The following is a 16,647-nucleotide window of genomic DNA, read 5'->3' as shown; positions in this document are numbered from 1 at the left end:
CCACATGCAGAAGAAAACAGGCTGTTTATCAAACAAATACACTTGCATTCCCAAGTCCAATAGATTCCTTCCCTAGTCCTTGCATGGGAGGAAAGGCTGCTGAAGTCAGAATCCACAGCACATTGGAAGTGAGGTGGTAGGGCGTGCTATAGGTTTCCAGCCAGCAGCTGGAAAACCCACAAAATCTGCTTTTTGCAAACTGTGTTTCCTTGCTCCCTACTGATAACACTGAGGCTCAACTGGGGGTGACTTGTGCCCAACCTGATTTGTTCCCCCTCATCAGTGGCTTTGTCACAATCTGCTAATTCTGCCCGCCTCCTTCAGCCTCCATATACTTCCCATTTTACCTGAGATATATATTCAGTAGTGTCCACACTTACACATCACACCACTGCTATCTGTAATGTTCTTGGTACTTTATCTATTGCTCCTTGTTGCCCTCCCTGCAGATCTGCTTACCAAGGTTTGCACATCTGCCTTTGTTTACAAAAGATATACATTTTCCTTTTTAGAAACCTGGTTGTCTTTTGGGGGCTGGCTTTAGCGTTTCATTTTTAAATTAGGTTATGCTTGCACACACTTCAGCAGCACAGTCTCTCCTTCTATACAGGGCTAAATTTATGGGATGTGCGCAAAAAGCTGAAGAGGAGAGAAGGGGAAACCTACTGAACTGAGTGCAAGCCAAGAGGTGTCTCAGAGGTGCCCACAATCCATATGACCTCTGCTCAAGACCCTGGAGAGGGGCAAAGGTCAGGGCAGGCCGGCCTTCCCCAACCTGGTCCTCTTCAGATGCTCTGAGCTGTTTTATTTATAAGATTTGTGGCCCGCTGTTCAACCCTAAGGTCCCAGGTCAGGTTTTAACAACAGAAAAGACTATAAAAACAGACAAAACCATTACAATTACTACAGCCCCCATCAGCCCCTGTTCTGAAACATCTGGAGGACCACTGGTGGGAAAGCCTGGGGTATGCAGCATTACTGGGCAAGAAGGACACATAAGTCTGACCTATTCTTATATGGTAGATATGGGGCACCTTTCATGTGAAAATGCAACTCCCTGCAAAGGTTCTCAAGGACAGGGAAAGAAAAAAGCAACTCATCATGCAGAAGACGGCTCCTATGCTGGACTCCTGGAAGAAAGTGGTGCCCAAACTTATTTTGGTCTTTGAATGTAGCAAATATGACTTTCAGTAAAGCCAGCAGTTTTGCTGAGCTAGTCAGTGTTGTTTCTGCTGAGTCACTTTTTCAGAAGCTGGTCGGTCAAATGCTTTGGAACGGCCAGCATTCAAGTGAGTAAACAGCAGAAGCAGCTAGCAGTGGGGGTGGAGTGGAGGCGGGGGGGGGGGGGGCAAGGCCGACACACAGGTTTTACATGGGAGGCTTTGCCAACGTGGGGTAGGGGTTTCAGGACGACTTCTGCCCAGTGGGCAATACATGGGCAAATGCCAGGTTGATTTGGTTCCAAAGGCAGCAGCTACAAGAGAGTTGGCACAACACACCCAAATCAAAACCCTCACAGGTACGGATTCTAAGCCTTTTGGTGACTGAGCACAAGGTGCCAAGAAAGGAGTGCTGGAAGTGGGGGGGGGGGGTGTTGAGCTGGGCTGCATATCCTCCTGCCCTGACTGCTCCAACATTGACCTAGGAGATAGAGCCCCGAAGCCACTAAGATGTCTTGCATGGAAGCCCACTGGTTGCCCACCATAGGTGACATTTCCAAGGCAAAAGCAGCAGGAAGTAAAGGGCCCAAAGGGGCCCTGAGCTGCTCCTTTGCAGGGACTCAGGTGAGACTGAAGTATAAGCCTCCTCTGCAGGGAAGGCATTTGGTGGTGAGAAATAACAGGCATTGTGTAAAGGAGGTTGCTCTGCAGGCAATGGGAAAGCAGTTGATGTTGCACACAGGACAGCCATGGTCTGGAGTGGCCCTATTGGATTTGCTTGGGGCTCCTGCCCCCTGGATCCTCTGGGGCCCCTTATGTCAACAGAGCTAGAAGCTAAGCATTCAAGTAGCACCATTTAAACTAGCACCATGTTCCTATTCAGACCTATTCACTTCAACCCTTAGATAAGTCCACGGGGTTCTCAAGGTTCACAGAAATTCTTCTGCATGGACTTCTGCTGTTCACTCTTGCCCATTTGCAAGGCAGGCTTGCAGGGGAGGGGAAGGGAAAGCAGGGGGGAAGCTGGAGTGAAGGCACTGAGCATAATAAGGCAGCCCTTGGTCCCTTGAGCAGAGCAGTCTCCTGGAAAGGATACTCCTCACCTGCTCTTACCTTCCCAGACTGCTGGGTCTGTGTGCGTCAGATGGTCAATGAGTTTACTGGAGGCACAGAGGCTGTTTGTGGCACCTGCTTTTCTCTGCTCCAAGCAACCATCCCAGTTCATGTCCTTCGTTGGAGGGGGAGAACTGAAGAAAGGTTGCTTGCTGCAGACAGTGGTCCTTGAACATTGTTGCTGGTCCTTTGGTGGAAGGGGAGCCTGACAGTGTCCCATGATTCCATGGCAAAGTGAGGCTCAGCTGGTCTCTCGGCAATGCTGCCCCCAGCCAAAGAAACAGGCCTTGGTGCTTGACCAATGGACAATGTGCCATGCGTTTCTTTTCAGGCTGGCCCTGCTTTCCCTAAGAGGCCTTCTCCTGGGCTGTCTCCTCCTCCTGCTCGAGATTCCAGTTCTTCAAGCCCTTGGGGAGGGAGGTGTCTTCTTCCAAGCTCCCGGTCCCCTCAACAAACTCCTCATAGGTGGATTTCTCTGCAAAGGGTCTGGGCCCCAACAGCTCCACCATGTCTGCCTTCTCCAGGACTTCCTTCTCTAGGAGACGCTTTCCTACCTGCAAGGGTCAAAATAAAAAGTAAACAGGTCACTGGACTCCTCTGGAGCTACCAGCCATGTGACCAACAACACCTGATGTAGGCATTGTGGGAAATTAAGATGGTACAGCTACCTCGAGTGCCATGGCAGAATCTTTTATGAGGAACAACGTGTCAGTGGTAAGACCTGCTGGGCACTGGGAGTCCTGCAGGTGCTCAAGGAGGCTGGGTGCTAATGCCAGCCCAGCAGATCAGCAGCTTCTGCTATTTGTCTTAGGACAATGGGTGGTAGTCAACTAAGTTTTAGTCATGAGTAGACCCACCAAAACTAATAGCCCTAACATAGTCATGTTCATTAATTCCAATGGGTCGATCTGTGTAGAACTTAGCTGAATATCACCCAATGAATATATGGCTATGGAGAGCAAGCAACACTACAGAAGCCCATTAAGAAACAAAATGCTAATTAAGGAGAGAAGCTACAACTCTCATTGTGCATTCCTTCCTGCAGCAAAATTAAACTGTTCCCCTCAAGAGTAGTTTCCATGTCCTTCATTGCTTCTAATGTTCCCTGCTGTGCTGCCCCATTTAACCTGCAATTGTGTCCCATTTCAACGTCTTTGAAAGAGGGGTGGCACGTGGGTTGTGTGCTGCAAGCAGACCCAATTTGAAGTGCAGGACAAGTCAGCAGGGAGCTTCTGCCCTGGCTCCGTACCTTCTCCACGTGGCCACGGCACTGAGTCAGCAGCTCCAGGGTCTTCTCATAGGCCGTGTTGATCAAGGCACGCACCTCTTCGTCAATCAGCTCAGCGGTGGCTTCGCTGTAAGGCTTCTCGGGCATCAGATCGCCCTGCCGTGGAAGGTCAAAAGAGACCTGACCCAGCTTGTCACTCATGCCAAACTGCACCACCTGGAAAGAGAGCAACACTCCTGAGCCAGCAGCAGGACCGGGGGCAGCGGGGGCGGGGAGTGGCAGAGACAACGGGGTGCCGGGTTATTTCTCTTGCCCCAGGGCATCCATCTTGAGCTGCCCAAATTTCCCAAGAGTTTCACCGGACGCTGCAGCCATATTCCCAAGTCTTGGGAGACAGAAACCTGCTTTCTGTAAAATTAAACATTAGAAAGGTCCAGAGTGAAGCAGAGCACAGACAAGACAGTTGGCACCAGCCTGGGTACATGCAAAGCTGTGAACGCACAGTCAGACAATTATCCCTGGATCTTACAATTTGGTGGGGAAAGGCAGGGCAGAAATTTAACAAGTGATAAACCTCCCCCCTGCTCTGACCAGAAAACTGACTCTCCGACATTTCTTTCCCTCTCCTCCCTTCTTGTCCAAGTCTGCCCTTGAGAGGATTAGAGAGATTCCTGGAGGATAAAAATAGGGCTACCAGCCAAGATGGCTATGTTCCACTTCGACTATTGGAGGCAGTATTCCTCTAGAATGCCAGTTGCTAGGAATCATAAGTGAGGTAAGTGCTATTGCACTCAGGTCCTCCTTGCAAAGCTCACAGAGGCATCTGGTTGGCCACTGCGAGAACAAAATGCTAGACCAGGTGGGCCTCCGCTGGCTCCTTCAGCAGGACTCTTTCTAAGTCACATGTGGATATGTGTGTGTGCACGTGTGCATGAGCATAGAGCTCTTCCTTGCACATGTGTGACTGAGATGGGGAGCAGGTAAGCGGTTCCAGTGCCTTTGCAAAAAAACTAACCTCTGTTTCTGAAGTAAGAAGTCAACACTTTGAATGAGGTTTCCACTTATCATCTACTCTTGGCTTCTAAACAGGGCATCTCTAACAAAGCTGCTGCATCAGATAAAGGGCTCTCATTACGTCCTCACACCCAGGGCACCCAGCAGCACACGGCATGTCTTGATGGGGCATTACCTGGGCATAGGCGCTCTGCGTCACCTTCCGGAGGTCATCCTGGGCACCGGTTGTGATGCGGCCAAAGAAGAGCTGCTCGGCAACGCGACCCCCCAGCATCATGCACATGCGGTCGAAGAGCTGCTCCCGGGTGTAGAGAAACTGCTCCTGGGGCAGGTACTGCGCATAGCCCAGGCCCTTGCCCCGGGGGATGATGGAGACCTGCCAGGAACATGCAGAGCCAAGGTCAGCAAGGCAGAGCCCAGTCCAGCTTGGAGTCAACAGGAAAGTGGACCCGCAGGGAGCGGAAGACACTCACTCACCTCCCCACAACCCATGCAGAGTCAGTTAGACATTTACTGCATCACACAAAGTTTGCTGCAGTTCCCTTGAAGGGCAGAGATTTACATGCAGGGGGAAAAAAATTCTATTGAAGGGACCTAAATTACATAGAGTGATTTCCAAAATAAGGAACGCCAATTGCTCTCATCAGCTATCATCTGCAAATACAGCAGTCTGTTACACACACAACTATTTCTGGAAGGAGAGAGCAATTCGCCCCTGCTGGGAATGGCAAAGGGAGGGTCTGATTCAGCTGGGCACTTCTGGCGGGGGGGGGGGGGGAGATCTTTGTTTTGGGTCTAATCCAGCTGTAATAAGTTGCTTTATACCAAATCAGACCATGGGTCCATCTAGCTCAGTATTGCCTACACTAACAGGCAGCCCTTTCCCTGTATGCTCCCTTGCTGCTGTCCTGTTCCAAATCAGCATTGCCATATAGGAGGATTTTTCTACACCATCCTTCCTTCCTTTGCCTCTGGACTTGACCCCTGCTCTAGCGACAATGCAAGTGAAGTCAAGGACGTATCCTGCATTATGTCGCTCCTAGCTTAACAGGAGCATCCTGGGGTGCTATCCTGTAAGGAACACCCAGATCCTGTTTTCCTCATTCAGAGTAGTTCAGATCTGCCAGGAGGCACTTAGCACCTGAAGCCAGAACCAGGGAGGCTCAAGGGGACAGCAGACCCTCCAGGTTAGCAGGATGAGGCCACGAAGAAGTGACCTCAACATCAGCCACAACTGACCCTGCTCTCCTGGAAGCACCTCTGTGCCAAGCAGCCCATCTCACTACCACCTGAGGAAGTCACACTGTCACTCTCTTGGTCAGAGGACTCTCGCCAGAAGTCCCTGTCTCTCCTATTCCATTGGAGACTACAGGCAAGGCCCCTTTAAGGAACGGAGACTGCTCCCAGCAGAGGCATAGCTGAAGCCCTGCTCAGGCCTCCGACCAGGATGGTCTGCTGCTGAAGCAATAATGTAGCTTGCTTGTATGAATCTCCAGCTTGTATGAATCTCCCAGTGCTACTTGGGACTTTGCCTTGCTTTGCTTAACCAAAAAGCGGACTTTGCCTAAATTTGCTTGGCTTGCTGGAACCTGAACTCTTGCCTGGAACCTCATTCTGGGGCTGGAACCTCATCTGACTGAGACCACCACCTGGGACAGAACATCCCTGTTGAGCCTTCTGAACCAAATAGGGACCTTCACTGAGCTACCTGGCCCTTCTGGAAAAGAACTGGAGCTCAGCTGGCTTTACCCGCTCCACAACCTGCTTTGTGTTCATGTTAGGAGAGCTTCCACTGGCTGGGGGAGATGCACCTTGAGCAAAGGGTCGGCGTGTTTTAAGAACCAGCCCACCACAGCGTGCCCAGCTTCATGGTAAGCCACTACGGTCTTCTCATTTGGCTGCAGGACCTGGGTCTTCTTCTCAAGCCCTGGAGGAAGAGGGAAGCAGGGGGGTGGGGGAGAAGAAGGAAAGTGCAGTGTTTGTCGAAAGCAATGAGAAAGCTCCCCACTCACCACACACACACTCCCAACAGATACCAACCCACTGGAGAATCCACACAAAACCTGCAGTTCATGATGCAAAATACGAGAGCTCTAACTGCAAGCTGTTAATGCCAAATTCTTGCCTCCACAGAGAAGATCAAAGACTCGCTTCTTTAACTCTGCTATAGGAACATTCTGCAACCAGAAGCTGTAAGGCAATATGTCAGCTGGTTCACCCACAAGAGGCAGAGCAATGCTCCAACTGCAGCACAGAAGCCACTAAGCCTCCACTTCCCTTAGGGAAGCTTTCTCCCTGTCCTGCTTCTCAATTTCCTTTCACTAACAGTTTCCACAGCAAAGTATCTGCAACTGCAGAGGACTGCTCAAGGCCGGGTCCCTCTGGGGACCACTTCTCTTTGGGTTGTTAAATTACTGGAGAACTGCAAATGCTTCTTCTCCACCCACACAAAACTCAGCAGGGCTCTGCTCAGCTCTGCTCTTCTCAGGAGCGAAAGGCAGTAGCTGAGGCTCTTGTTGCAGAGGCACACAAACCAAAGAACAGGAGTCGACAAACTATGGTCCGCAGGGCGGATTAGGCCCAATTGCCTTCAGGATCCAGCCCGCGGACTGTCCATGGATCGGTGTGGGGATTCTGTTCATTCGGACTGCGCCATTTCCCCCCGTGCCATTACATTTCCCCCCCCCACACACACATGCCGTGGCAGCGCCTCCTCCCTCCCTCCTCCTGGCTTCTCTCTGCCCTGCCTAGAGGAGGAAGGGGGCTGGGCTGAGCTGGCTGAGCGCCATTTTAAGCAGCCCCTCTCTGGAGCCAGCCCTTTCGTGCCGCTCATCTTCCTTCCGATGCCACTGTCGCCCCCCCCGGTGCTCCTGTGGGCCAGAGAGAGGAGCAGACAAGCTTGCTCTGCCTACCCACAAGAAGCAGCAGCGGTGGTGGTGGCAGCAGCCCCTGGGAAGGTAAGTGCAGCAGCTAGAGCTGGGGCTTGGGGAGGAGGACTACTTGCCCCCCTCGCCTCTTCTTCCAGCTCCGCCCCCCCCCCCAGTGCTGCTTCTCTGGTCTGCCACAAAGTCTGAGGGACAGTGGACCGGCCCACATCTAAAAACATTTGCCAACCCCTGCCTAAGAAGAATGTTTGGAAATCACTTCTGCAAGATGTGATGACAGCCGCCAGCTGAGATGACATCAAGAGGGGGATAGGCAAGTACCCGAATGGCCATAGGTCACTGGGAAGCTGGGTCAAGCCAAAGGGGCATCTAATTCAGCACCCCATTCCCCGCAGTGACCAAACAGGTCTGGGAAGCCTAAAAAGCAATGTGTGAAAGGCCTGGGAAGAACAGAAGAGGCCCCGTTCAGTGGCATATCCACCAGTAAATCAGCAGGAAGCTGCCAGTGCAATCACACCCTGACTTGCCCCATTGAAACTGGCAAGATTTGCTTGGAAATAAATGCTCAGGATCTGACAGCCTGCCAAGACATCTCCTTATCAGGCCACAAGCCCAACTAAACCAGCATCCTGCTTCCCACGGCAGCAGAAGTCTACAGGAACAGCTTTCCCTGTGCTCCTGTTCCCCAGCAACTGGTACTCAGAGCTGGCATGGTGAGCAGTCAGGGACCCTCACCCCCAATGACTCTCTCAATGGCCTGTTCAAAGTGCTTCTCGTTCACAGTGGGACTGGCGTGTCGTGCAGCAATGAGGGCAGCCTCATTGCAAACGTTGGAGATATCGGCACCTGGCAAAAGAGACAGAGAGAGACAGAGAGAGAAAGAGAGAGAGAGAGAGAGAGGGAGAGAGGGAGAGAGATGTTAGTGCAACAGCTGAAGGAAAAGGGAACTTGGCGTCTTCAGCAACCTTCTGTTTGGCAGAGCTTTAAGAAGGCCTGAAAGCTCCTTCAAGCACCTTCAGAGCTGGCAAGACATTTATTTATTTATGTATTATTATTCTATTTCCTATATTTACATGCCACCTTCAAGAAGCTCAAGGTGGTGTATATGGCTTTCCCCTTCCCATTATGTTCTCACAACAGCCCTTTGAGGGTGAGGCGGTGGCTGGCCCAATGTCATCCAGTGAGATTCCTGGCTGAGTGGGGGATATGATCCCTGGTCTCTCAGGTTCTAGCCTGACATCAGATAACAATTATACCACACTGGCTCTCATGAGAACAAATCATGAAAGGCAGGGGAAGGAACATCTCCTTCCTTGGCATTCCTAAGCCAGCGTGGCACGACAATGCCATTTTCTGTTTCAACTCAAGGTGGGGTGGGAGTGTCCATATCCCTGTGCCTTTTTCTTTCTCACTGAAGCTTGTTGCCACAGACTCTGCAAGCTCTTTTCCAAAGCAGATGTGCTCCTCCACAGCTGCCAGAGACTCTCCTGTGGCGAAGGACCATTCACCTCAGGCTACCCAGTTACACTTAGACCCTAGGCCAAGCAGCAGGGTGGGGCAGGAAGGCTCCTCTGACAAGATGACAGAGGCTCACAAAGTAACAAATAGCACCTGACTGTGTCAGAACTGGGGCTCCTGCTGCTGCCTTTCTGTTGCAATCTCTGCTTCCAAAGAAACAACACAGCCAAATGATTCAAACAAGGAAGTCATGCCAAGCCCCACAATAGCTTTTGCCATGTGCTGGGGTTATGGGAGTTATAGTCCAAAACATCTGGAGGGCGCCAGGTTGGGGAAGGCTGCCCTACAGGTTCCCGCTCAGGTGCCCCCTCTGACCTATAACGCTCCTGCTCTCCCCCGGCCACATGCTGGCATTCTGTCCACATCTCACCTGTGAATCCTGGGGTCCGGGCTGCCATCTTCCGAGCCAGAGTATCTCTGCTGATATCTGCATCCAGTTTGAGAGGCCGGAGGTGGACTTTGAAGATGGATGCTCTGCCTTTGATGTCCGGTGGGCCTGGTTGGGGAAAGAGAGTTAAAGACGCAGTCCTCAGAAATGAGAAGGAGTTAAAAGAGGCCGGTCATGCTCCACAATAATAATTTAATAATAAATTTATATGCCGTCCATCTGAATGGGTTGCCCCTACTCTGGGCAGCTCCCAAGAAAATATTAAAAACACACTAAAACATCAACCATTAAAAACTTTCCCGAACAGGGGTGCCTTCAGATGTCTTCTAAAAGTCAAATAATTTTGATCTGTTTGAGATTTCCACCTTCTTGAGAGATTGCTGCTTTAATACCCCAGGAAACCTCTCCTGACTCCAAAATATCTCATAAGGATCAGAGAGAAAAGCAAGGGGCAGAAAGAAATCCCCCTCTGCTCCTTGGAGGCTCTTCCAAGCAGGTCACGTCAGGTCACGAAAAGTCAAGGCAAGTCTCTCTGAAGCTCATCAAGACTCTGGGCACCTCCCAGTAGGTCCTGCTGATTGAGCAACAGGAGGATGTTGTTTTATTGAAGAGCTGGGGCTATCTGAGGCAGAGATAGGCAACCCTTTTCAAACTATGGGTTACATTCCTTCTGAGCAACCTTCCAAGGGCAACCTTCCAGTGGCGGGCAGGGAGACCGGCAAAAGTGGTGAGCACAACTAAGACTAGACATGGCATCTGTTACCAATATAAATCTGCCGATCAAAGCGTCCAGGTCTCGTCAGCGCCGGGTCCAAGACATCGGGTCGGTTTGTGCCTGCAAGCACTACGACGTTTGTGCTGCTGTTGAACCCTGCACAGGAAATGAGAGGAGATCAGCTCGGGGGGGGGGGGGGGGGAGAATGCCTCTTGCAATTTTGTGCACAGAACACATTCCCCAAACATCTTCCAAGCCTTCTAGTGGGGGGCGGGCGGGGCGGAGCTAACGTATTCGGACTGAATTACAGTGCCTTGCAACAAAATTCAGAATGTAACCTTTTGTAGAGTTATGAAACTAGGTCACTAGCTAAGCCCACCTTCAGAATGGTTTAAAAGCAAACTAAAAAGACCCAGTTTAGAACCCAATTTAATGCCCCTTCCATTCTGCTAACCCAAACTCTCCCTTATCCCCAACCATGCAATAATTGTACACGTTAAAGCAGCCTTGTCCCAGGGCTGGTACCCTCCAGGTGGTCTCATCACCACTAACCACTGGATGTGGAAGGTGTGTGTTCAGAGTCCAGCCACATTTGGTTGGGGCTCCAGGTTGAGGGGAGGGCTGTCTATGAGGGGTGCTCTCACTTGATCTTAAAGATGGTGATGGGGAAAAGGAGCAGGGGGCACAGCTGGGAACAGCCAAGCTATCCCATGCAGGAACCATGTTAAAGGTCTGGAAACATTAACACAGAAGCCTCTGTTAATGCTAAGGAACAGGGGCGAGAACTTCAGATTGCTTGTTTCTCCAGGGAGACAAGGGCATGCCAGCTCCTTCCCTCCTCAAGATGCCTCTGTTCTATCTCACCATCCATCTCTACCAGCAGCTGGTTGAGTGTGTTCTCTTGCTCGCTCTGGCCCCCGAAGTTCCCGTGGCCCCGCTTCCTCCCGACGGCATCAATCTCATCAATGAAGAGGATGCAAGGGGCATTCTTCCGTGCCAAGGCAAACATATCCCGAACCTGAAACAAAGATGTTTCCCCAGAGCTGATCCACCCACTGGGAAGAAAGCAGTCTGGTTTGGTGAGCAGCTGAGGCAGGGTGCTGAAGATGGGACTCAAGGTGGGAGAATCCTGCCCCTTTAGGAGAAAGGTCAGGCTCAGCTGAGCATCTGAGGGAGATATGCAAGTATGCACAAGAAACAAGAGACTCCCCTGCTCAGGCACCAGCCCAAATACTGAGCATCTGTTTGGAGCATCAAATGGGCAAAGCTGAAGCCTGGATGCTTATGTCACCTGCCAAAGTCTCCTAGACTCCTTTCTATTATCTCCCAGGAGATATAGTTACAAGATGTGTTCCTGATTTTGGATAACCACCCTTTCTGTTTAAGAAGCTTGCCAATGCAGAACGTTTTGCGAGGTTCCCCAATCTCACCCTTGCAGGCCCAACTCCGACAAACATTTCCAGGAACTCGGAGCCGTTCACAGTGATGAAAGGGACGTTGGCTTCTCCCGCAGTAGCTTTGGCCAAGAGGGTTTTGCCTGTGCCCGGGGGGCCCGTGAGCATCGCTCCCTGCAAGAGACAAGAGGTTGGTCAACACGAGGGAAGGTGGGGCAGCAATACGGCCCAATGACAAGCAGTCCCTCCCTTAACTGGTCAGCCAACCCACATTAGCAGCACCTCAAAGCCCGGAATGGCACAACATTGCTGGGGCTCAGAGGTCCCTCGTTTCAGGAAGATTCACTTACAACCCTCCAAGCTAACACTATTCTGATGGGCTTCATTTATGGTGGTCTTGGACAGCCAACTGCTGCCTTCACCTCTCCTCCAAAAGCACTGGCCATTTGGACTTGTCTGCGTAACCTGATGAATTGGCTACAAATCAAAAGTGGGCACCTTTGGAATCTTGGCCCCAAGATCTTGGTACTGCTTCGGATTCTTCAGGAAATTCACAAACTCCATGATCTCCAGCTTGGCCTCTTCACAGCCGGCCACATCCTTGAACTGCACTTCAATGTTGTCCTTCAGGACTTTTGCTGTCGTCTCTGCAACACTGAAGATCCCTCCTCCTCGCCCTCCGCGCCCACTTCCCATTGGTCCACGTCTCAGAGTGAACAGCAGGAAGCCCAACAGCAGAAGGCTAGGCACCATGCTCAGGAGAAAGGAGCTGAAAGAGGAGAAGGTCAGAAGGCCCATGACTACAGCAGGTGGCACCTGGGCAGTTTTAGCACAGCTGCTTCTGATCTGGGGCCTGTCACTCACCCATCACTCTCGGTGCTGTAGACCACAGACACTTGTTGGGCGCTGCTGATCCCCAGCTCCAGCTGAGCAGCCTCTAGGTTTCGTTCAAAGGTATCCACACTGCCAATATTGAACCAGATGTGCTTCTGTGGCAACCAAGGACAGGTGTTGATTTTTCATGCCCCCTGGCATACACAGAGCCTTCTCTTGTTTCAGGTGTGAAAGGGACCTCTATGGACCCAACCCTCTTGCCACCAGACTGCTGTGCCTTAAACACACACAGCTTTTCTTCCAAAGGTCTAACTGTGGCAGACTGGAGCAGTGATTGTGGGCATCCACTGTCTTTCTCCACCTCATCCCTCTGTCCCCTGGAATTATTTACCTCTGAGGTGGCGCCAGGGATTGGGAACACCCGGACAAACTGCTTGTTCACCACTTCCAGTCGATCCACCTTAGAAGGAAGGAAGGAAGGAAGGAAGGAAGGAAGGAAGGAAGGAAGGAAGGAGAGGTCACATCTACACCATATATCGGGGGGGGGGGGGGAGAGAGCTGTGACTGTTAAAGTGGTATAAGAGTGCTTTAAATCTATGGTGTGGACAGGGCCAGAAAGAGTGAGAGCGAATCTTTCTGGGTGGAGCTTCACTTGAGTACAAAATGGTATGTTGTGGCCGCAGAGAACTCCTAGCAAAGGGCAATCACCCCTATTTACTCTCCTGCTCCTAATGCCTCCTCCAGATGCCTACACTTTACTGCTAGAATAGAATAGAATACGTACATGAGCTGCCCTCCGCCCCCAGCAAGAGGATGGCCTGCCACATATTGCCTCACCAGTCCTTTGGCCAGGTAGTAATGCACAAAGTGCTTCCAGCTGATTTCTCTGCCTGGATCTCGGTAGTAGAGGTAGAAGAACCCTGTGAGGATGCCAGCTCCCATGACAATCAGGTACCGGGAGTCCTTATTATCCCAAGGAAACTCTCCCTGGGGGCAAAAAGTAGGTGATTAATATGGCTGCTATCATTGTGTCATTTTTCTTTTCTGCTTTAGCCATCCCCGATTGCAGCAGCTTTAGGACATTTCAGTGACATAAATGCAACAGAGAAAATGGTCACATACCTTCTGCATGTGATTCCACCACCCCAAATCCTCATCTTTCCTTCCTCTCTTGCCTTCTCCACCACTGCTTCCCCAGGTATTTTTGGGAAGACTGGGATTTTTGGAGCCGATAGGCTCTAGGAAGGAGAGAAAAAATAGAAATGCTTATACGTTAGGCTTTAAAAGGCTTCTGGCTGCATTGTAGAGGGGGAGCAGAACAGGTTGGGGAGAGTTATGAGAGATGGACCAGTTTTCGGAATGGGAGGCATTCACCAACTTTAGGGAAGTAAATGAGGGGGAAGAACATAGGAACAAAGGAAGCTGCCTTGTACTGAGTCAGACCACTGAAGGTCCATCTCACTCAGGACAGTTTGCACCACTAGACAGCAGCACTCTGGTTTTGTGCAGAGAGCGTCTCCCATCCTACATGGAGAATAATGCCAGGAATCAAACCTGGGATGTTCTGCATGAAGAGCAGATGCTCTATAACCGAGCCATGGAAAAGAAGGTACTTACCTTTATTATCAGGGGCTGCCTCTGTTGGACCCTGTCTCTTTTCATCTTTCTTCTCAAAGCCTGCAGGACAAAAACATATCTCACTGTTGACAGGTTCAGTCTTATTCTTTCCAGCCTCTATACTACATGACAAGGTTCCCACCGCTGCTACAATGCTCTACTTCCCTAACGCTGAAATGACCAGAAGTGCCTCAATATCAACCTTCTATGCCCACACAATACACTTAGAGCTTGATGGGAGGCTGGTAAGTCAGTAAGTATAAACCTGCCTGAAGAAAAGCTTCAGTGATGACGGCTGAGGCTGTCTATCATGATCGACAGCAGGCTTCAAGGGCACCACCAAATGTTTTTGCCAGCCTTGCTGCCTGAGATTATTTTAAAGGGATGTATCAGAAATGGAAGTTGAGACCTACTATATGCAAATAATGTGCTCTACAATTAAGCAGGGAAAAAATCTCATGACATTCTTCTTCTCAACAGAGTCACAAACAAGAAGCGCCAGCCCTTTTCTGCTGGAGTCACATACCTTCAGGCTTGGAGCACAGCCAGTGATAGAAGGACATGCCACATCCTGGATGGCCTCTCTCACACCACTGAAAAGAGCAAAGGGCGGCATTGGTTTCCTGAGGGCCAGCAAGGGTTCCTCCTCCTTTCTTTTGAGCAAGGTCAAAGGTACAAATATGCAACACAGTGGCCAGAAAGGCCTCAAAACCAAGTATCCATAAAGTTCTGTATGCAGAATAGTTTGTGCACCAGGAGTTCTAAAACCAGAAGCTGAAAACTAGCATTATCCCAGGAAAAGAACCTATCACGGCCCATGGGAGGGTCAGTTTAATGCCCTTCTCTGCCAGTGTGCAGCCTAGGGTGAAGCTGAGAGTGGCTTGTGCTAGTCCTATAGGAAAGGGATCCTGTGCGTTCAGAAATGAGCCCTACTTCGCTGAGCAGCTTAACAGCAACCCTGCAGTGTAGCCCACTGACTGCTATCCAAAGCACTTGCACACATCTCTAGCCAATCCGCAACTCTAATGTCACTATACAAATCACGCTTCTCCTTCTCTGCCAATCCAGAGCCCGGGTTACATGAGGCGCGTTCTGACCACGCCCACTGAATATGGCCTATACCTGTCATGGAAGCGCTGGCGCGTGGCGATGACATAACCAGCGACCACCATTCTTAACTCAGACCATTATGGGGAACAGAGGGAGGGCGCCGTTGTATTTACGACAGTGCCACACACAAAACAGCACCCGCCGTTTTCTCACCTGCCGGACCGGTACCAACTTCGCAAGTCCGCGGCTGTGGCAGTGGCCTCTCCACAAGGCGGCCAAAGGTGGCGATAAAACCGCCGCCGCCAGCCGATGAGCCATTATTGTCCTATCACTCAGGCGCCGTAAGCGCATGCGCTTTTTGTTTATCTTACGGGCTTGCACTGCGCAGGCGCTATAGTTCTCGTTTCTCACTACCGTATAGGAGGTATGTGAACCAACTTGTGAAACCAAGAAAACAGGCTGCAGCACCGTAATGTGGTGACATGTAGTTCCGGGATTGAATTTGGCCGCGTATACCAGAAAATTTTGTCAGAGCCCAGCGGATGAAAGGCGAAATAATGGCTTTAGTACACGTGAAATGCTAATTTATTGAGGCATTTTACTGGGGTGAGGAGTACATCTCCCCACCCCAAACCTATTTATGCAGATGTGGATTTCAGGTAAGTAGCCGTGTTGGTCTGACACAGTAGAAATACAGTATATAAAAATAAATAAATAAATTGTCCAGTAGCACCTTAGAGACCAACTAAGTTTGTTCTTGGTATGAACTTTTGTGTGCGTGAAGATCTGAAGTTGTGGCAACCTTTCTAATTATGAATACTCAGTATTCGGGGAAATTTACTCTGCAGCTATGCAGAGGCAGATTTTTTTCATTAATTCAAATGGTCCAGGGTCAGCCTTGAAACAGTAAATATCCAAGGCATAACGAGCATTCCCTAACCATCAGCCCTTGCTCAGGAATCCCTCTGCTTGGCTTCTCAGCCCAGTATGTCTTTCCATCTTTTTCCTGTATCAGCTGGAGATACAGCAGCACCCACATTTTACCCTCACATTGTCAGCCAGAGATGGTACAACCCCCAGAATATGGGGGAGGTTGTGTCAAGAATGCTATGAACTAGGAATCCAGTACATAGGACTCGCTCAGAGATACATAGAATCAAGATCTTCTGCCTCATGTTAGAAAAGCTCTCACTGCTTACATTTCAGTGTACTTTAATACTGTAGAATCTGTTAGCACAAGATGGTAGCAATGGCCACCAACCAAGATGGCTTTGAAAGCAGATTAGACAAATGGAGAATAAGGCTACCAGTGGCTAGCAACCATTATGCCTGGGGACTAGCCCAATACTGGAAGTGCTCAGCCTCTGAACACCAGTTGCTGGGGAGCACAAGTAGGGAGAGTGCTCTTGTGCTTATTTCCTGCTTGTGGGCTTTCAAGAAGCATGGAATTAGTTACTGTGAGAAACTATATGATGGTCTAGATAGCCATTTTGTCAGTTGGGAGCAGGACTCTTTGGTTCTTACCTGGCTGCTAAATCTCATATGTACCTTGTCCCTTCTGCCCTAGTATGTCCAATTGGTTGTGGTAGGGCAAGGAAAGCTTTTTTGGTAACACTGTGTTGTGGTATTAAGCCAAAGGGAGCAGGACTATTGTGGTACCTGCTTGGCTGAGCCTAGGATAATAGCAACTTTGTGATGTTAAAATAACTCCCTGTTCAACCAACTAATAGA

The 16,647-nt window shown here is 50.3% G+C and overlaps 1 protein-coding gene across 4 annotated transcripts; it reads right to left on the bottom strand.

Annotated features, from left to right (window-relative positions):
• Positions 1-5: 5 nt before the first annotated feature.
• Positions 6-15,295, bottom strand: LOC310851890 (mitochondrial inner membrane m-AAA protease component AFG3L1-like). 4 transcript variants are annotated; one of them, XR_014567909.1, is made up of 18 exons: positions 15,130-15,295; positions 14,393-14,459; positions 13,867-13,926; positions 13,372-13,487; positions 13,087-13,236; positions 12,641-12,709; positions 12,280-12,404; positions 11,914-12,184; positions 11,452-11,589; positions 10,886-11,039; positions 10,070-10,177; positions 9,289-9,414; positions 8,136-8,246; positions 6,327-6,442; positions 4,691-4,891; positions 3,523-3,717; positions 1,781-2,827; positions 6-1,528 (listed from the first exon to the last, which is right to left on the bottom strand). XR_014567909.1 is itself a non-coding variant. In XM_083754518.1 (17 exons), exons 1-17 carry the CDS (start codon positions 15,265-15,267, stop codon positions 2,621-2,623), a joined length of 2,352 nt encoding a protein of 783 aa, XP_083610644.1. In that variant the 5' UTR covers positions 15,268-15,295; the 3' UTR covers positions 6-2,620. The 4 variants fall into 4 exon arrangements, 2 of the variants coding, with proteins under 2 accessions (XP_083610644.1, XP_083610645.1); XR_014567910.1 differs by lacking the exon at positions 4,691-4,891 and having other exon boundaries at positions 15,130-15,282; XM_083754518.1 differs by having other exon boundaries at positions 6-2,827.
• Positions 15,296-16,647: the final 1,352 nt, after the last annotated feature.

Source organism: Podarcis gaigeae (genome assembly GCF_964106915.1).
Source record: "Podarcis gaigeae genome assembly, chromosome: 8".
NCBI classification, from domain to species: Eukaryota; Metazoa; Chordata; class Lepidosauria; order Squamata; family Lacertidae; genus Podarcis; species Podarcis gaigeae.
Note: the sequence above shows the minus strand (reverse complement) of the source record. Positions and strands in the feature narration are given on the sequence as shown.

Coding starts and splice junctions, on each gene's coding strand:
- LOC310851890 (XM_083754518.1), bottom strand. CDS start 15,267: ATGCGCTTACGGCGCCTGAGTGATAGGACAATAATGGCTCATCGGCTG. Junction 12,405..12,640: donor TCCCTGGCGCCACCTCAGAG/GTAAATAATTCC, acceptor TGGTTGCCACAG/AAGCACATCTGGTTCAATAT. Junction 8,247..9,288: donor CCGGACCCCAGGATTCACAG/GTGAGATGTGGA, acceptor CTCTTTTGCCAG/GTGCCGATATCTCCAACGTT.